The following is a 21,175-nucleotide window of genomic DNA, read 5'->3' on the forward strand; positions in this document are numbered from 1 at the left end:
GAGGTGGGAGGGTGCTTGGAGTGTTAATGGAACACTAGAAAGCTCACTGTGGCTGAGTAGAATGAACAAGGGGAGTTCCGGTGCTGTGGCTCATGCTTGTAATCTCAGCACTTTGGGAGGCCGAGGTGGGAGGATCACTTGAGGTCAGGAGTTCGAGACTAGCCTGGCCAACATGGAGAAACCCCATCTCTACTAAGAATACAAAAACTAGCCAGGCGTGGTGGCACATGCCTGTAATCCCAGCTACTTGGGAGGCTGAGGCACGAGGATCTCTTGAATTCGGGAGGTAGAGGTTGGGTTAGCTGAGATCACGCCATTGCACTCCAGCCTGGGCAACAAGAGCAAAATTCCATCTCAAAAAAAAAACAACAAAAAAAAATGAATGAACAAAGGGAAGATGGGTAGAAGATGAGATTGGAGAGATTAATAGATGCAGAGTGTGCAAGGCCCTGAGCCTGTAATAAGTTTTCTTTTGCTTTGAACAGCTTCCTGTTCCATCCGTTTAACTGTTGGGTGAGGTGGAATTAATTGTAATTTGTTCTACATGCTAACTAGTTGCCCCTCTACTTACTATTATCTCTTCTCCATTGTGTTTGAAATGTTGTGTAGGTAGATTTATACATATATATGTTTATCAACTCTGTCATTGATTTTTCTTCTTGCACACATACTATAACATTTTAATTACTGTACCTGTATACCGGGTCTTGGCAAACTATGGTTCATGGGCCAAGTCCAGCCTACCACCTGGTTTTTATAAATAAAGCTTTATTGGAAAACAGCCATACTTATGTATTGTTTATGGCTGCTTTTGAGCTATAATGGCAGTGTAGTTGCAACAGAGACTGTATGACCTAGAAAGCTGGAAATATTTACAATCTGGCCCTTCGCACAGAGTTTACCAGGCTGTGCTTTATACTGTGTATAGATACCTGATAGGGCAAGTTCATCCTCATTCTTCTTTTTCAACAATTTCTTGGCAAGCCTAACATGTTTATTTCTCCAGATGAACTTTAGAATCAATCTGCCAAGCTTGCCTGACTTCCTTTCTTTTCCCCACCTCTTTTACGGATTGGAGAACTGGGGAGCCAACAGAATAGGAATTTGATTGCATTAATTTGTGGTTTAGTGAAAGCGGTGATTGCTTTACAATATTGCGTCTTTGTATTCCAGAAATACCTCTCTACATGTATGTCTTTCAGCAAACTTGTCCATTTTGAACAATAAAATCATACATATTGGAGTTTATTCCTATATGTATTAATCGCTTTTTGTTGCCATTATATTGAGATTTTGTCCCAGTTACATTTTTCAAGTGACTGTGGTATAAAGGGAAGTTTTTGCTTTCTATGTATTTAAATTCTGTTTCTAACCTTCTTATGAGAGGAAACTATTAGGACTGTTAATTTTTGATTTGTTTCTTTTGGTTGACAGTCATTGTCTAAACATACCAGTAATTGTTTTATTCCTAATGTCTATGTCTCTGTCTATAATGTGGAGTTCTCTTACCTAAGTAGTTTGGGGAAATGGACTTTGACCCCCTCGGTGGCATTTTTTTTTTTTTTTTTTTTTTTGGTGTAGGTCACAGCAAATGGTAGTTAAAACAAGCCCCCCCACAAAAGAAACCAAAAACAAAACAGACAAGTTTATGCCCAGTCAGCAGTTGTTGGTAGTTTTAAGAAAATCCAGAAGATAATGTAGGCAAGCTGTTTATCAAGCAGGCTGTGCCTTTGCAGAGCTGATTGTTGCTTTTAATGCAAACTATAGAGTTGACATGTTACACAGGAAGAGTCAGACTCAGCACTGCTTTACTATGGAGAGCTGTTTGATCATGGAATGCAGTTGACTTAACCTAGTATTTATCCGTTGGAATTGAAATATGAGCAGAAGGAGATTTTTATGAATCAGTTAGTGCTTTCCAGAATACGTTCTTGGTAAAGCATTTGATCTTTACCCTTAACATCTGTGCCTTAAGGAGGTGAAATCTATTTTAGATTTCAAGGTCTGTTACTTGCCATGAGCACTGAACAGATGAACCATAAATCCAGTGTTTGTTAACCTTTGTGAATTAATCTTTTAATGCCATTTTTGTCTTTTTTTCCTCCTGAATTTGGATCTTCTCCTTAACTTCTCCTTATGTTGGTGAGATGAAAGAAAAATTATCCATGTTATTGGTTTCATTTCTTTGTTTTGCTTTTTCCTTTTTTTGGTTGAAGTAATGATGGGGTGGTAGCATAGGAATTGGATACAGAAATGGAAAGTTGCTGACATATACTATGTATTTGTGAAATGACCTGTTTACTTTTGTTGGCTTTAGTAAAGTAAAACTTCATATGTAGAACCTGATTTTAAACGTAATATCTGTATTTTTGTTCCTGTGTGTTATGATAATCTGTAGCCTTCATTATGAACATCAGTTGATGGTCTATGAGTTACTGTAAAGAAATAGCTGAGACTGGGTAGTTTATAAAAGAAAAGAGGTTTAATTGATTCCCAGTTCTGCAGGCTTTATAGAAGCTTTATAGGAAGCATAGTGCTAGCATCTGCTTGGCTTCTAGAGAGGATTACAATCATGGAAGAAGGTGAATGGGGAGCAGGTACATCACATGGCAAAAGCAGGAGAGAGACAGACAGAAACTGACTTTTAAGTGACTAAATCTTGTGAGAACTCACTATCTCAAAGACAGCACTAAGCCATGAGGGATCCACCCCCATAATCCAAACACCTTTTATCAGGCCCCACCTGCAGCATTGAGAATTACAATTCAACGTAAGATTTGGGTGGGGACAGATATCCAAACGATATCACCATCATAGCTGTTAAAATGTACCAGGACACCTGCCTCAATTACAGAGGAAACTGTGACCTTGGGGTCATTGATGTGAGGCTAGAATTGGACCTAGGAAAGGTTAGAGACTATTTTAGACAGCTGTGTGGTATGCAGAATGGTATAAATAAAAACAGTGGGTATTGGTGTCTTTTATTGAGCACTTACTATATTCCAGGCATGTAATGGGAGCCTGATATATCTAGGCATTGTAATAGGTGTCAACCATACAACAACATTATGAAGGAGAATTTCTTATTCTCATTTTACAGATGAGAAAATTGGGAGTTAGGTTAAATAACTGGTAGACCCGAGATTTGAAGCAGCTGTTAGATTCCAGAATCAGGTTGTGAAGCAAAGTAGATTTTTGACAGGAATAGTGTGTTTGTGAGCACATGCACACGCACACACATTTGGATTCTGTTGGGTGTAGGGAGGTCAGTGGGCGGAATGTGGGGTTGGAAGGAAGGGTTTTGTGGAGTGGGGTGGTGAAAGAAATTTGGAATATGAGTTGGGCCCAGCTCACGAAAGTCCTGGAATTCCAAATTGAGGATAACTTGTATTTCTTGTCTTTTCTACTGCCACATTTATATAAAGGAGAGAGAAAGATTTAACAGTTTTGGTTTATTTAGATTCTCTTATGGGAATTTTGAGAGTTGATTTAATAGCAGGGTGGTGAAGTGACAAAAGCATAGCCTGGAGAGTTAGAAGAGACCTCATTGCTGGAATGGCTTTTGGCAAGCCCCTCTTTCTCTCCCCTCCCTTGCCCTCAGTGAAAAGAGAATCTAGAGCCTAAAGTTGTCTCAGTTTTTGATTTGTTTTTTTTTTTTTTTGGGAGGAGGGCCAAAAGTTTAACTTTATATTTTAAGGTGATAATGAAATGTATAATTCGTCTTACCATGTTTAATCTGAGAGAGTACAAAAAGGGGGCTCTGGCTTGGTAGTAGATGGGACGGAGGTGCAAGAGTTGGATGTTCAAGCTCCTCAGCACCTCTTGCTGGTCCTGAGAGGCCTCTTGCTGATGAGAGGGCTGTTGCTTCTAGCTTCTACCCCTGTTCATGGTTAGTAAATATAAATGTAAATAAATAAGTCATAATACACATACTTTTCTAAACCTCTGTGCAATCGTATTAAGATGGAAAAATCCAGATTCTGAGCCACATTATGCCATCATTTACTGTAAGTATGGCTAGGCTATTCAGATGCTAAAGGATTCATGCGTGTCCATATTGGAGGGCCATTTAGAGCTTGAGGCCCTGCTCTGTCTGTCTCTCAGCTCAAGATACTGTTTTTTTGGACCATTCTAGATGGCTGGGACTGTGATATGAGGTAGGCTGGAACAGTGCATGTGAATGTCAGGGACTCTGCGTCTGTCAGCCCCTCTGCCCTGCAGACCTATTCAGAACTGGACTCCCAACAAGCTTTAGAAGAGAAAGTAAAGCTTTCTAGCTGTGGACAAGGAAGCCAGCTTGCTTTCAAGGTTCAGAGTAGCAGCCCAGAGGGTCCAGCCCAAGCACAGATACCTGATACTGTAGCTTCTGCTCTTTGGGTCTGTTCTTTGGATCTGATACGTGTCCCAAATAAAATGTTCTAGTAAAGGGTGCTTTTTTCCTTTCTTTCTTTTTATCAGAATGGTATAACTTAGAGAGTTACAGTATCTTTTCATGGTCATTTTCATGCTAATGTTTACTAATAGGAAAGAAGGAACTAATGTAAGTCCTGATATTTTATGAAAATACTTCCAGTGGTATTTATATATAAAATTATTAATAAACTTTCAGCTTACATTTTTGTAGCGTAATATGTATACAAACATACTTTATAAAAACATTTGAAGTTGAGGCTGTGCATGGTGGTTCACACCTTTAATCCTGACACTTTGGGAGGCTGAGGCAAGAGGATCAGTTGAACCCAGAAGTTTGAGACCAGCCTGGGCAACATAGGAAGACCCTGTCTCTCTACAAAAAAAAAAAAAAAAAAAATTAGCTAGGCATGATGGTGCACACCAGTAGTCCCAGCTAGTCTGCAGGCTCAGGAGGGAAGATCACTTGAGCCTGGGAGGTTGAGACTGCAATGAACCATGATTGCACTAGTGCACTTCAGCCTGGGCAACAGAGGGAGATCCTGTCCTAAAGAAAAAGAAAAAAAGAAAATAGAAAGAAAAAAAGAAACACTGAATGTTGAGATCTTTTCTATCATTTTCTTGCTTTGAGCTTGTTGTACCAGTGATTCTGGGGAAGAGAAGGAGAAAGTGAGCATTTCATTTGAGACTTATCTTCTGTTTTTATTATTTCTTTAATTTGCTAACATTATTGATATCTTCTATTAAGTTCAAGTTCACTGATGGCAGGATTTTATAGCTACTGAAGCATTTTTGTTTTACCTTAGAATTCACATGAAAATTTCATGAACTTAAACATTTGGTTGGGAGTTTAACTTTATTGTCAGACTATTTCTAGGAGGTAGGTCAGTAATTGCACGTTTTAAAAAAATTTTATTAAGTATCAAATTAATTGAGATAGTATTTAATTATATCAAAACATTTGTTTATCTTCTGAGTTTTTTTTTTTTAATAGTCTTTTTGTAGTATTGGAAATAAATGACACTGAAATTTCTCCTTTTTCTTTTAAAGACTTTCAGCTGAACTCCCATCTCTCAACACTGGCAAATATTCATAAGATCTACCACACCCTTAATAAGCTAGTAAGTCATTCTTTTAAAGACAAAATTACCAACTGTTTGAAGTAGTCATTTTGAGAAAGTGTATTTGATAAAAATTTGTATTTTAGATATTAGGGTATCAGTTGCTTATGAAAATAGTGAATGGTAAAACTTGCTATATGGTATGTGATTTCTTGGTAATAACAAATTTATTTCTTGCAGAACCTAACAGAAGACGTTGGCCAAGACGATCACCAAACAGGTATCTGTAAACGCTAACACTACTTAATTTTAAATAACTTCTTAATATAAAAGTAGGAAAGAGAAATACGAGCCACGAATGTTCTATGTTGTCGTAATATACTCCATTAACAAGTCGTTCCTTGGCTGAGGTTGTTTTTCAGGAAGTAATGAAGGCAGCCATGTTATAGCTTCTTTCCAGTAGGAAATCTCTTCTGGGGCTCTGATTTATAACAAAGCACTTTTTAATCTCTTTAAAGAGGCTGGGAATTCTTTTGAATAGTTTCAATAAACCATTTTTTTCCTCTACTGCAGTATTTTCATTTATACTAAAAAGGTGCTAAAGTAATGCAGTTTGAAAGGTATTCCACAAATGTTTGTGAAATTGAGCTGAAAAATGATTTAATATGGTGCACGTGTGTGTGCGCATGTGTGTATGTGTATATGTTTATAGTTCCTGAGGATTTAGGAATGGGAAAATTGAAACTTGATTATTATAAGTTATTCTCTAACCCTAAGGTTCTCAAAGTTTAGCTGGCATTACAATCACCTTGGGGGAGGCCTTGTTTAAAGTACAAATGCTGGGTTCCACTCCAGAGTTTCTGGTTCTGTAGACTTAGGCTGGGACCCCAGAGTTTGCTTCTACATGATGCTGATGCAGCTGGTCTAGAGACCACACTTTGAGAACCACTTCTCTCAACTGTTAGTAATCATAAAGTTCAGAAATTTGCATTTGATCTAAGTTACTAAACTCCCAGCAAAAGTTATTAAAACACATTTTAAATATGGCCATAGTAATAGATGAAATTTGTCATAGTCTGGGCAGCTATAACAGAATACCTTAGACTGGGTAGTTTATAAGCAGAGAACTTGATTGTTCATGGTTCTGGAGGCTGGGAAATTTCAGATCAAGGCACCAGCAGATCCCGTGTCTGGTGAGGGTCTGTTCCTCACTGATTGGTGCCTCTTCCTTGCTGCATCTTAATATAGCACAAGGGGCAGACAGCTCCCTCAGGCCTCTTTTTAAGGGCACTAATTCCAATTAGGAGGGCTCTACCTTCCTGACCTAATCACCTCCTAACCCTACCTCTTAATACCAACAGATTGGGGATTAGATTTCAGCATGTGAATTTTGGAGGCACACAAACATTCAGGCCATAGCAGTGCTTGTTGGGGGATTTTGAATAGCACAAAAGTAAATAGAGTGAAAAGTGACAGTTGTCTTTTTTGTCTCCTAATCCTATCACTTTCTGCCAGCACACGGTTTAACGTTGGTCCTTTCAGACTTTTTTTTTCCGAAGCAAAAATTGTTTATTTTTAAGAAAAAGGTATGATTTCTCATTTTCTATTCTTAGCATAAGTTTTAATTCTTTCCAGTGCAACCCAAACCTCTTGAACCCTTTTCAGTGTCATCCAAAGCTTTGAACTTCTATTTCTGGATAAGGAATTTGTTCACAAATGAACTACAATTCAATCATCTTTTTTGACTTCAGGCTTTTCTTTGCCAAAATTAAACAGTACAGCACCAACATTTCCTCTGTAATCTTCCTCTATGACACCACCTCCTACATCTGTAAAGTGTTTTGCAGCCAAGCCAGTGTGGAGCTATTCTTCCACAACACCTGGAAGTAGGAGCTATCTGAATGTCTGTTTTCACAAGAGATTTCTCCATAGATGGTATTGTGTCATCATAGGCACTGTACAGGTCATAGCCTGTAGTCTGTGCAGACCCTCAGGTCTGGGCTGTGGTGTGCTTGGAGAGCTGGGCAAGGCAGAGCTGCATGCTGACCTCTGCAGGCCGGACAGCTTGCTGGGGAGAATGGCAGGTACCTCTTTAGAGAAGGGCATGGCAGAACAAGAAGGTGAGCGAAGGAGAGAGATGAGGGAATGAGAGGGTGCAGGATCCTTTCTCACATTTTTATGCTTGCATATACATTTTTAGTAGTAGTTTTAAATTTAGTATCGGTGATATACTATACATGTTATACTGCATTTTTCTTTTTTCATTTAATGGTGCATTCAGGGGGGCTGTTGAGACTTAGGATTCTCTCTACCTTCACCTCTAAATTGGTTCAGAATCAATTGAAAATTACGTGTAAGATGGAGATTGAAGTAACAGTGTTTTTGGAAAACACAAGTTAGATGTGCAGCAAAATCATAGGCCTTTCAGCGTTTCACTGGAATCACTGCCACAACTAGATAAGCACAGGCCGGCATACATGCTGACCCTTCACACCCTGCACTGTGACAGTGGAAGTGTTCATACTCTTTCTGCCTGCTCCACTGGCAGGCAGATCTGAAAGGGAGTTCAGAGGGGCGGGGCTTTCTGCTCAGTTCAGTCTCTCCGCACTTAGATCAGGCACTCCTTCTTCCAGTGGGAGAAGTGAGACAGGGGCAGAGACTGCACTAGGAGTGTTCTAGGAGTTCAGGGGCACCGAGGGTCCCTTCACCTGATCTTTCCATATCAGCAAATATAGATCAACTCAAGGGAAGTCAAAAATTATTTATTTAGTAATTTTAAAACAATATATCTGCATGGTTTTAAAAAAATATGTAAAACAAAAGTGAAGATTTCTGTCCCAGTTTATCACCCCTAGCTTCTATCTTCCACTAGTAGTCCATGTTTGACTTTCCAGAGGTTAAGTTTCTTCTGTTTGTTAACCAAATGATGATGATGATGATGATACATTTTTCCTTAAATACAAGTGTATATTTGTATTTGCTTCTTTTTTACTCAGTATATCTTTGAGATCTTTTCATAGTAACACATTTATAAAGCATTTGCTTTCTTTTTTAATGGCTGTGTAATTTTCTAATTTATGGATATTTTACAATATGTTTCTTCAGCCTTCTGTTGATTTATGTACACTTGTGTATTTAACTTTTACCACCACCAATAATGTGGGAATATAACTTTTGGGCCGGTTTTAATAGTTACTTTTGAATTACATAAGTATTGTTACTGTAGTAATTTCACATGTAAATATTTAACCCAAAGTGTGGCAGTTGAAAAACTAAGTTAAAATTCAGGAAAGCAAAAGAGGAAAGTATACTTGGCCTTATGTTTCCACTTTTGCCTTCGTTACAGTGGATATGTCCAATACTGGGAGTACTTTTCATGGGATCCTTGGGGTGTCGCTTCACCAGCTGGAAACTTCTGTGGCTGGTGGCGCCTTCTGCCTGAGTATTGCTTGCACCTGCTGGCCTCATTCCACCCACTTGGCCAGGCAGGCTGCGCTCAGCTCACGCTACCAGCCCAGATCCCACACCTGCCAAGTGCAGGTCAGGCACAGAGCAGCAAGGAGTATGTGGGCAAATGAGCACCTGGTCCAATCACTGCTCACAGCCAGGCATGCTGGCTGTTGTGGTGGGGCAGGTAGCTACAGGTGCCTGCTCTGTGCGAGCCTGCAGCTGGACCAGATGTACTGCATGTGGCTTCTGCTGTGGGCACCTGCACTTGGATGAGGGGAATGTGGTAGCGTCTGGAATCTTGGAGACACCAGTAACCACAGAACCTCAAAGAGGGTATCACAGCCCTGGCTCAAGGAACCTCTAGGTCTGGACTCCCCAAAGGGCTGCGACTCTTCTCTCCTCACCACCCACAATGTGGCGAGTGGTAGGGGGTGTGTTTCAGTCCTGTTTGTGTTACAGCTGTTTTAGTCACGTATTCGGAGGGTCCTGAGTTCTTGTCCCACATCCAGGAAGAATGAGGTATGCAGACAACTGGAGGGTGAGCAAGGTGGAGAGGAACTTCTTTGAGCCGCAGAACAGTTCTCAGGAGCCCTGAAGTAGGTAGCTCCTTTTTGCAGTCAGGTCCTCCCGACATCTTTGCAGCCCTCAGCAGAGAGGTGACCTGGAGTGAATAGCTCCTATCTACAGGCAGGTTGTCCTGTCCTCTGCCCCGTCTGGGGTTTTTAATGGGCTTCAGAGGGGAGAAATTGCGTGCTGATTGGTCCATGGGCGGCCATGAGCAGTCCCGGAAAAAGCACCATAAGTTCTTACTCTAGTCCATGGAACTGGCAGCCCAGCCTTCAGGCATCAGGCCATCCCAGCCTTGAAGGTGTGGATTTACTAGGGACCCACCCCTTTCTGCCCAGAAGCCTATCTGCGTCCTGCTGCCATCAACCTGCCAACTATGGTGCCCACGGCGCTCAGGCTGTTTGTCCCAACAGGCACTTGCAGGTCTGCACCAAGCTGCCCTTAGCACCCCTTGGCCTTCCCCTCATGCTTGTCGGTGCCCAAAGTTTGGAGGGAGCTAAGGTGGCAAGGGGCTGGTGTGTCAGCACTGTCCCAAGCATGTGCACACCTGGCCAGGTTGCGACAGGGCTTGGGCTTGGCCTCAACTTTACTCTAAAATTGGAGCAGACACCAGGAGCAGGGAGATGGGAGCAGGCACTTCTGAGGCTGTGGGAGTAGGGGGCCTTCCCATCCCTGAGAGTGTAGGGATGCCTGGGTCTGCAGCCATGGCTGGGTGGCTGCAGCTGTGCTTGGGAGGGTGAGGGGGGTCCTCCCCAACAGCTCAGAAGGGGGCGGGGCTCCTGCCTGTTCCTGCTTGGTGGTGGAGTGTGCAGAGTTGCTGCTTCTCCCCGACTGCAGCCGGCCTCATGGCAGTGATCGCTCCAGACGGGCTGCTGCTGCCATCAGTGTGATGTGCTGGTTTATTGCCTGGTACCTTGTAAGTGCCCAGTCAATGTCAGTTAGTGTTAGTAATTTCTTGGAGTAGCCCATTTCATTAACATTTCCCATCTGGTTTTAGCCTCACTTGTGATTCCTATACCTAACAGAGTATACTTTAAAAGCTGAGCAACACAAAATCTATGATGTTTAGACATCTGAGAAAGGTGAGTTGTTGTAGTACTTCTTTGAGTCTCTCAGCCTAACAGTAGTAGTCTGGGCAATGCCTGTAACTCCTGTGTGTGGAAGAGCCAAACCTCAGTTCTAGAGGTCAGGTATCTTCCTGCTCTACCTCTTCTGACACCTTTCTTGGGTGCTTCCAATCTTTCTCCCACCAAAAGGAAAAAGAATGAATTAGTAGTTAATCTTGGAGAAATAGCACAAAATAGAAGGAGTGAATTTTAAAAAGCCAATCAGAGAGGACCAAAAAAAATTAGGAAGATGATGATAGATGTCACAAGTATTGAGAGAGAAAGGAAAAAATTCTTTTGTCTTTAGTTAGGATGAAAATTATACATTTAAGCACTGATAGTTTCCCTCAAGCAAGTAAGTAGTTTAATGATCTGTTCAAGAAAATGAAATAAGAATATTAGGTACTGGTAAGATATCTTAAAAGGCAATCTATCAACTTAAATTACTGTATCTTTGTGACTGTTCAATGAAAAGTGAGGCAAAATAGCTATATAAAAAGTACTGAAGTGGCAGGATGAACTCTCTAAAATGTTAGTAAGTGAAACAAGGCTGTGATGCATCAGCTCACTAAAATGAAAAATGAGACAGTGAGACTTTTGTATTGGAACATCTATTTGTATTAAGTTTGGAGAAGTAAAAAATATTCTCTAGTTTTGTAGACCTCTTTGACTTTTTTTTACTTGAGGACCTCAAAGCAGAAAGATTAAAAAAAAAAAAAAGGCAGTGAAGCACCTACTTAAGGACTATTTGGTAAGAATAATGTGCTACGTAGTTAAATTACTATGAAAACAGAACGCTTGATAGACATTAAAAGGCCTTTAGTCTGAACCAGGTGAACTCAAGTTGCCCTTTAAAATGGACTTTCTGTCAAAAATGCTAGGTTAGACCTGTTGAAAAAATGTTGGCAATATTTCTGATTAATGTGGAAAGAAAAGCTATATTCATTGATAGTCTCAATTATTTGAAATCAGATAGTGTCAGTTAAAAAATATTTAATTTTGTTCTCTTGAAACACTGAACCCAAAAGTAACCTGAACTTAAGTAATAATCTTTGGCAAAAATTGCACATAATTCTGATTGCTTTCGTAAGTGTCATATAAATACCACAGCATTAAGAAAGAGCTTCTAATGATAGGAGGATTGATTTCAGAGTCACTGAAGTGGAAATGTAGAAACATCTCCCAGATATGTGAACATAAATAACTTTGAAAGTACTTTGTAATTATTGTTAACAATATAATGAAACATCAGTCTTAATATCTTGCTTCTACCTCTAATGCCAGATGTTTGTACCTAAGTACTTTAAAATGGTTAAAATAGCTCATTCTCTGAAGCAGATAAATATTTCATAACATTCTTGTTTATATTATTTGCATTTTTTTGTTAAAGATAAACTTTTAAAGTCGAATAATACAAGTGATACAAGTTCTGAGTCAGTGAAGTCTAAATTTAATGATACAAATTTGTAGAAATTATTTATATTTAAGTATTTTTATCATAAAAATATACCAGAGTTATCTTAAGAAGCAAATATTTCTTGAATATGTCTTTTAAAAAAAATCATATCTGCCAAGAAACTTAAAGTCAACTGTTTTAGTGACAAATGGGAAAAAAATCTGAAATGATGGTGTTTTATCTACTCATAGGTGTTTTAAGTCTCTGGAAATATATTTTTTTTTTAGTAGAATCTGATGTATACATGTTTTAGGAACATGTATAAATCAACAAATATTCAACAAAGATTTACTGAGAGTCCAGCATATGACTCAGTAATGGATGTATCTTATTATTACTGTAGTAAGACACTGTATTAGCTGCTGAGTATGTACAAGTGAACCAAACAGGACCCCGCAAAGCAGTATGTGCCATTGTCTGTGCTCTTGAGAAATCCTAGTTGTTGTTCTTGCTTAGTTAGGATCCCTGCAGCCATTGGGAGAGCAGATTTGGGGCAAATGGACTTGAATTGGGTGTTATCTGTATGTTTTGTTGATTTAGTTCATTCTGGCAAATTATTATTTCAAGTAAAGTTGTGTTCCTCAGCATTAAAATGTTGCTTTTTTTGTAGCCTGAGTGGGTTCCAGGGTAACTCTGCCTTGACCAGCTGTGCCATGTAATCCTCAGTCACTTTCCTTCCCTTCCCTGGGTCCAAGTTTACCTCATCCTCCTTGTGAGGCAGCTGTGCAAGAGTCAACGAGTCAGTGCCTGAACTAGGATGGCTGTTGGGGCAGGTGGATAGACAGTTTCTTTGTGAAAAATGGCCCCTTAACTGTCACTTGCTTATACTGATGATTAGAGTGGAGAGATGCTTAAAAAAAAAAAAGTCATGCCTCTTAGGAGATAAAAATTTTAATAAATGACAGAATCAGTTGCCAAATCTGGGATGATTTGGGTCTCAGAGATGAGTAAGTTTTCCACAGATATAAGAAAAAATTATTTGTGCAACTTTTTATAGGAAGCATTTATCAATAAGAAAAATAAGAGAAAGTTGAAAATGTTAATTTATGATTGTGTATTTACCAAAAACATGCTCATGTTGTTGACAAGTAGGATTCAGTTGAAACCAAATGTTGTACCAGTGTGTCTAGGAAGAAGCAGGTGGTAGAGGAGCTAATGAGTATTGGGGTAGATGTTATTTTAAACAGTGTTCCTCTTATGGATTGAGGACGTAAGTGCATATTCCTCTTTGTCTGCGCATGTGGAAGGGGAGAGGTTATTGCTAGACCACAAGCTAAGAATCAAACCATGATTGCTGTTGGAAGAAAGAAAATGTCTTTTCTTCCCGCATATACATCTAAGGAGGGAGAAGCCAGCCTTGAGGATCAGGACAGACTCTTCATTTCTGGGCAGTATAACAAGCTTTACAGCTGAGCAGGGAATACCTTTTCATTCTGCAAGCCCCACTCCAGGGCATTAATAGGTATGAATAAATCTTTGTTTTTGTATGTTGGCAGTCTGCAGAAGCTTGGGTCACTGCAATTATTTGGACCTTTTAGTATGCTTTAGTGGTGTTTGTGAACGGGGCAGCATTTTACAGGGAAGATGAATGGAGTGCGTGGGGTGGTGGGTTGCACTCTCCCTCTTTCTCTTCCAGTTCTCATTGCAGTTGTGGGGAGAGAGATATGGGGGTGCCTAGTATCTCTGAAGAGCCCTCTACTCTCATCCTTGGAAGGACAGAGCCTGGTTGTGCCCCCAGGAATGGCGGCTGAGGGTCATCTGTTTAGACTTGAACTGGTTTTGTGCTGAAGGAGCAGGCAGGATCCTTGAGCCTGTGCACTGTCCAAGACAGGTCTGGGAAGGACCCTCATCTGGGCCAAAGTCCCAATTTATAATAGAAAAGGTGCTTTGGACTGGTATGTTCCTGAAGCATGTCATCTCAGGAATTTAGCAGTGATAGAAGCCCAGATGTGAATTGGGATTTGGGTTTTGGCTCTGATCATTGCTCTTAGCAGGCTTGCGACTTTTGGCTATTGACAGCTCTCTCTGCCTTCAGAGCAGGTGCCTGGAAAGAGCTGTCCACATTAACTGTGTCCACTTCCTCACCTCTCCTCACTCCCACCGATCTGTGGACAGTGTACTTTATTGCTAAATCTCATATGTGTCTTCACTCCTTACCTGAGTTGACCTCTGTGCTTCAATTGAACACTCCCTTCTCAAAGCATGCTCTCCTCCTTTGACTTCCAGGACATTACACTCTCCTGAGTTTCTTCCCTGCCTAGGTTTTTACCTTCTTTTTTCCAGGCTCTTGACACTCTCCAGGGCTCTGTCCTTAGTTTTCTGTTTCTCAGTTTTCCGCTTTTATGGCCTTGTAGAGGTGGCATGGAGCCTGAGAGCTTGGGCTTTGCTGCTGGGCTGCTTGGTTCATACCTTGGCTTTACGTGCTGCTTTCCAGCTGTCACTTAATCTCTGTCTGCTTTGGTTTTCCTGTTTGTTAAAATATGAGACATGCTGCAGAATTGTGTCCTGAGAGTTAAGTGAATGCTGAAGGCCTCCATGAGCGTAGTGCACATGCCTCCTTCTGTGGTGCTGCTCGGAACCGATTTCTTTATATCAGCAACACCTGAACACAGCTCTTGGTGCCTAAGCACTTACTGAATGGATATTTTTTTCCTTCATAAAAATTCTGAGAAGTAGCTGTATAACAATTCTCATTCTTCAAATGGTGAATGAGAGACCCCAAGTAGGTTAGCGACTGATAGAACCACATAGGTGAAGAACTGGAGCTTACTCATTGACTGCAGATTATTCATTCCCCAGCACGCCTGCATGCTCTCCTGTCCTCATGGCTCCCTGAGAGCTGTGGGCCTTCGACTGAGGGCTAGTGTAAGGAGGAAAGACATGGGATTCAGAGTTCACCACTTCTCATTCCTGAGACCTCAGGAGGTCACTCAAATGCTTAAGCCTTAGTTTTCCCTGTCTGTTAAATAGAAATAATTATCTTTGCCCTGCCTGTCATTCATGGTTATTGTAGGAACCAAATGACATAATATATTCGAGGGCACTTGTACCAAGATGGGGTATTTTCATCATCTTATAGTTGTCTTGTAATTTATAATGGTTTAAGATGGCCTGAAGCAAGACTGCCTGAGTTTGAATCCTGGCTTTGCCATTTGCCTAACTCCCCTCTGCCTTGGTTTTCTTATCTGCATAAGGCAGTAATAGTTCTTTCTTCATGGGCTTGCTGTGAACATAAATGAGTTAGTACATGCAAGTGTTAAGAACAAGGCCTGGCTCACAGTAAGGCCTCAATAAGTGTTCAGTGGTTATTATTATCTGTTATTACATTTTAATATCAGACAATTACCAAATGAAACATGTTTCCTGACTGAAAACTGACTGAATGGGGCAAAATCTTTAAGCGGCAGAAATAAACAAACAAAATTGTTGTGGACATTTTGCTCAAGGTAATGTCAGACATCTGCCAAAAAAAACCCAAATCCTGTTTTTCTTTTTTTTGTAATCAGATAGCTTTTGAAGCTTAAGAGTATTGGGACTGATGTGCTTACATGTATTTTAGAGTCAGGGTTACTTGTTGAGCTGACCTTGTTTCAGGAAGTATATACATGAGATAGCACTGCAGTTAGTTTTGAGGGAACATTGACATATAAGAGAACAGAAAGATTAGATGATTTAGTATTTTTGGAGAGTAAATTGAAATGATGATAACTTCTATTTCTGGTGTGATTTGGGCTGGTGAAGTATTAACTTATTTGTTTTCATTGCTGGGTTTATTTTTTGACCATAACATGTTTTTTCGGTAAGGAACTAAAAGCCCGTGTTTTCTTTATATAGCATTTATAGATAACATCTAAATTCTTTACAATACAAGCTGGAAGTGTTTAATTTAGCAGTACTGTTCTTTGGAAGTGTTAGGATTTAGCATACCTTAATTTTGTGCTCTTTGAATTTGTTTTGTAGGAAGTCTGCGGTCTTGCAGTTCTTCAGACTGCTTTAATAAAGTGATGCCACCAAGGAAAAAGAGAAGACCTGCCTCTGGGGATGATTTATCTGCCAAGAAAAGTAGACATGATAGGTACGATGTAGAGACAGTAGATCAGAATCAGTGACACGTATGTCGAAGATGCACATTTCTACCTAATTTAGTGTGGGTCTTCTATGTGTGCAAATGCCAAGTGGAATATTGTTTGGGCTTTGCCAGCTGATTTTTCAAAGTATAATTATTTAATCATGTTTATTTTGTATTTTAGTTTAAAAACAAATTAGGTAATTTGAAATCTTAGAAGTTAAAGTTTTATCTTAATCCATTGATCCTCCAAAACTGGTGCAGAGTTCATTTCTTTCTTTTCTTTTTTTTTTTTTTTTAAGCCTTGCTGTCTGTGCCTGCTGTGGACCACAGAATTGGTCTCTTGTTCTTTAGGCTGGTCTCACTCATTCACTTCAACCACAGAGCTGGAGAGATCTGCCTGTACTTAATGGTCTGTGGCTGCCCAGAATATCAGCCAAGCTGAGGTTTATTCTCAGATGGGTGAGAATTTGATAGAACTATGAAAAACAAGACTCTTTAAACCACTTCTCTTTCATGCAAGTGAACTTGTTAATTTTGGTAACTCCAGAGGCCTGTTAGATTCATTCATTTCAAACATCTTTATTGTTTCACCCTGAGTTTAGTAAGTAGTTTTTTTCTTCCTTTGTTTTAGAAACAGTGAATGAACATCATTGTCTAGTCTTTCTACCTTTCTCCATCTTTCCCCATTCTGGCTTTGTGGGTCACATCACTAATGGGCCTGAATTTCCACATCTGTTAATCCAGGGGATTTAAATGAGATTTTTGTTTCCTTCTTGCTGTGTTTCTTTGTATACTACAGCTCAGAGGAATAAGAAAGAAAGACTCTGAAGATGTAGAAATAATGTCACTGTTTATATCACAAATTAATAGAAACTATTATGTAAAATAAGATGGTAGTGATTTAGAAGATAATCACCAGCAGCCTCTAGGCCAGTGATTTTTCAGCTTTACAAAGGCAGGTTACTTTGATAGTTTTTTGGTGGTATGGATGTTATTATCAGAGAATTGTTAAATTCTACCAATCACACAATGTTTTGTGACTTTATAGCATTTAGTATTTTCTCACCATAGTCTAATAAAATATAATATGATAAAGCCAGATTAAAAACTGGTAGTGTAGTTGGAGTTTCTGAGTTTCATTCTTGGCCTTTCTTTTTTAAACAACTTTATTTACATACCATAAAGTTCATTCATTTTAAGTGTACAGTTCAGTGATTTTTATTAAGTTAACTGAGTTGTGCACACCATCACTAAAAGCCAGTTATAGAACATTTACATCATGCCAGTAAGATCTCTAATGCCCATTCAGTCACTCCCAGCCCCAGACAATCACTAATCTACTCTCTGCAGATTTCCCTTTTATGGATATGGCCTTTGTGTCTTGCTTCTCTCACTAAGCATGATGTTTTTGAGATTCTTGCATGAAATATCATATATCAATATATCGTTTATTTGCTGAATGGTATTCCATCATATGGTCTTGGTTCTTTTTTATTATTTTTAAATAATTCAAATATTTTAGTGTCTCCAAGTTATTGGCCAGTTATAGGCTTTGTGCCGAGAAAGGAATGCCTGGGCCCAGAATTAGAACGTATTTATTTGAACCCTTGGCTGGTATCCACTTTTGTTTCCTGGTGGTATGACTACCTTTTATAGAAGAAATACAAAACTGCTGGTTTGCAGCTTCAGTAACCTGACACCCTATTATAACCATGTTTTTTTTTTTGGTGTTAAAACCCAGAATCTAATCAGCAGTATATACTGATAATCAAGTGAGTGTCTAGGTCATGAATCAGTGTTCAATAAAATAGAATTCTACAGTTGAACCTTGAACAACACAAGTTTAAACTGAGTGCACTTATGTGGATTTTTTTTCAGCCAAACAGGGATAGAAAATACGCTATTGAGGGATGTGAAACTCCACCTGTATGGAGCACTAACTTTTTCAATACATGGGTCCTACAGGGCTGACTGGGGGACTTGAGTATGTGCAGATCTGGGTATAGGTGGAGGTTGTGGAGCCAATCCCCTGCTTACTGAATATAATTTTCATATTCTTAAATACTATGTAAATAAAAACTATATTTATAAATGCTTATATACACAACTAGGTAATTTATGTATGAATAAGGGATACAAAAATGTACATACAAGTTATCATTTTAAAGCTATTGCCTCCCCTTCCCTCTCCATGAAGGGAGTATCAACTTCCTCAGCCCCTGGTTATCATGAAGTATATCATTTTTGTGGAAGGTCACAGTTGCAACAGGAGGCTGCTGTAGTTCCTGATTCAGTTCTCCAGCTTATGCTGGACTGTCTATAAGACTAGAATTAGAAGAAAAAGGCAGAAGAAGCTGGATTCTCTATAGTCCTCTCTCCTGAGGTTTCTAAGGTGATACTAATAAAGAAACCACCCAAGGGATATTGTCTTTGTCAGCCTTACATCAAAATTTATTTTTTTCCTGGAAGCTTGGACATGATTTGATGTTTCTTTTTATTTGCTTAGTGTTCTCTTGAGTTGTCTGATATTGAGAGATTCTTCCTTAGACTGTGTTGTGTTCTCAGCCTTAACTTCTAAGACACAGAAGTCAGACATGAATGGTAGGCTCATTAATTGCAGAAAACACCTTAGACACTTCTTGCCATATCTCACCTTCATTTTGTAGTTAGTTCTGGCTGGCAAGGTAGAAGGAAGTCTATCAAATACCCATTCTGTTCAGTTCTTACTGATTATTGTTAATCAGAGAAAAACGTATTATGTGCTTACCATTTACTTTTATATTAGGAGTGACTGTGTTTAAACATTGTAGTTATAAAGCTGAAGCCTGCACATGCAGGAAATAAAATGTTTAAAATATACTTAAAATACTGGGCCAGGCATGGTGACTCCCTGTAATCCCAGCACTTTGGGAGGCCGAGGCGGGCGGATCATGAGGTAAAGAGTTTGAGACTATCCTGGCCAACATGGTGAAACCCCATCCCTACTAAAAAATACAAAAATTGGCTGGGCATGGTGGCGTACACCTGTAGTCTCAGCTACTTGGGAGACTGAGGCAGGAGGAAAGCTTGAACCAAGGAGGCAGAGGTTGCAGTGAGCTGAGATCACACCACTGCAGCCTGGGCAACAGAGTGAAACTCCTCAAAAAAAAAAAGAAAAAAAAAAGATATATATATATATATTTATATATATATATATATATATATATGCGCACAACACACACTTAAAATATTGATTGAATAGATGTCTGGTTTGGGTAAAAGAATATAAATTATCTGCTACTTAAAAGAACTCAGTATCTTTAAATAATTTAAAACTGCTTTTTCATTTTCTAGCATGTATAGAAAATATGATTCAACTAGAATAAAGACTGAAGAAGAAGCCTTTTCAAGTAAAAGGTGCTTAGAATGGTTCTATGAATATGCAGGTAGGTATTCATTTGTATCATCTAAGACTGATTCTCCTTATTATAATAAGGAGTACCTTAGAGGTGATTAAATAATTTATAAATGTGTACATTTCAAATTTGGGGTGTGTGTGTGTCCCTGTTAGAGGGAGAGAGGGACGTAGTTATAACAAATCACCAAATGTCCTATTTATAGTCAGCAGCTAAGCCAAAGAATTCAGAACACTAGAAGGGAACTGAAAAGATGAAATGACTTGGGAGAAATACTTTGGATTGCTAGGAAACCTATTTAGAATGCTGATAATGGGTGATTATTTGGTTTAAGCAGAGATGGTAAAATAAGTTTTGCTGCTTTGAACTCTTACTAGTGCAGTGAAATTTCTTTATATTAAGTGTTTCTATTTGGAAAGAAAGATCATTTGGCAGAAAATGTTTTGTCCCTTAAAATGTCTTAAATTTAGTCTGTTTTTTGCAACTTAATATAATTGGTTGGGTAATACAATGTTGCAATCTGGGGCTTCTTTGTTATTGTGACTTTGTGTGGTATAAAAAAGAAAAAGAAAAAAATTTTAGACAAGCTCAGACTGAAGGCTCTTTTACAAAACTTTCTTCTTTCTCACCTTATTTCAGGCTCTTTTATAACTTACCAACTTAGCTATTCCAGCAACCCTCAAACCAGTTTTTCTGTTATCAGTCTCTTCTCCAGACACGTGCTATGTGCCCTTGTCTTATTTTTTAAAAACTAAGCTGAGCAGATCATACGTGCATACCTTAACAACCACAACCACTCCCTCGACCCCAACCCTATCTCCTGGCCAAAAAATCTCTGCTACCTGGAGGATAAAAGACAGTTAACTCTCTGTCCCTTTGTCTGGAATGATTTTCTCCCCCTTTCCAACTGACATGCTCTATACATCTTTAAACCCTTTAGTAGCCTTTTCTGTACTCCCACAGGACAGTGTTTATAACTTGTTTCGGTTCTCTTTTATTGGTATCAAAAGGAGGAATTCCCCCTGTAGCCTCATGTGGCTATTTTTCTCCTATTCCCACTCAACCCTTTTTCTGATGAGAGTCTTGTACCCTATTGGCCACAGAAATTGGTCTAGGTGGCTGGCAGGTAATGCAGGCCAGGCCAGCCAGACAAATCTTCCAGAGGTTTTCAGATTGAAGCTGGGAGAAGCTTGTCTTTCTCTTCTGATAGAGGACTTGAAAGGTTACAGTTGTAATTCCTGTAGTTCTTTGGACTTTTGTGAGCTACCCCAGCATCTTTCTAATGAATTCTCTGTCATTCCTTTAATGAGTTTGATCTGGATTTTGTTCACAGGGAATGGACACTAGTGCAAACACATAGATGCTGTTAGCATTTGTCTGTTTTCATGTTTACAGACAAATAAACATGCATTTGTTTAATTCATTAAACCTGAATCTCTTGGAAACCTTTTGAATTTCTAGTAAAAGTGATTGACAGTCGGGCATGGTGACTCACATTGTAGTCCCAGCACTTTGGGAGGCTGAGGTGGGCAGACTGCCTGAGCTCAGGAGTTGGCGACCAGCCTGGGCAACACGGTGAAACCCTATCTCTACTAAAATGCAAAAAATTAGCCAGGTGTGGTGGCATGTGCCTGTAATCCCAGCCACTCAGAAGCTGAGGC

General features: G+C 39.4%; 1 protein-coding gene and 1 pseudogene across 1 annotated transcript in view; one reads left to right on the forward strand and one right to left on the reverse strand.

The window, feature by feature from the left end:
* DCUN1D4 (defective in cullin neddylation 1 domain containing 4) overlaps positions 1 to 21,175 on the forward strand; it is a 75,316-nt gene that overhangs the window by 14,915 nt on the left and 39,226 nt on the right. Inside the window, 4 exon segments of the mRNA XM_021670372.2 lie at positions 5,461 to 5,531; positions 5,712 to 5,751; positions 16,011 to 16,125; positions 19,453 to 19,544. Of these exon segments, the coding sequence (XP_021526047.1) occupies positions 5,461 to 5,531; positions 5,712 to 5,751; positions 16,011 to 16,125; positions 19,453 to 19,544 (318 nt within the window).
* On the reverse strand, positions 7,093 to 7,577 carry LOC105709269 (deoxyuridine 5'-triphosphate nucleotidohydrolase, mitochondrial-like; annotated as a pseudogene).

The sequence above is a fragment of the Aotus nancymaae genome, unplaced genomic scaffold (genome assembly GCF_030222135.1).
Source record: "Aotus nancymaae isolate 86718 unplaced genomic scaffold, 86718_ANA_hifiasm-v0.15.2.pri h1tg000006l, whole genome shotgun sequence".
NCBI lineage: Eukaryota > Metazoa > Chordata > Mammalia > Primates > Aotidae > Aotus > Aotus nancymaae.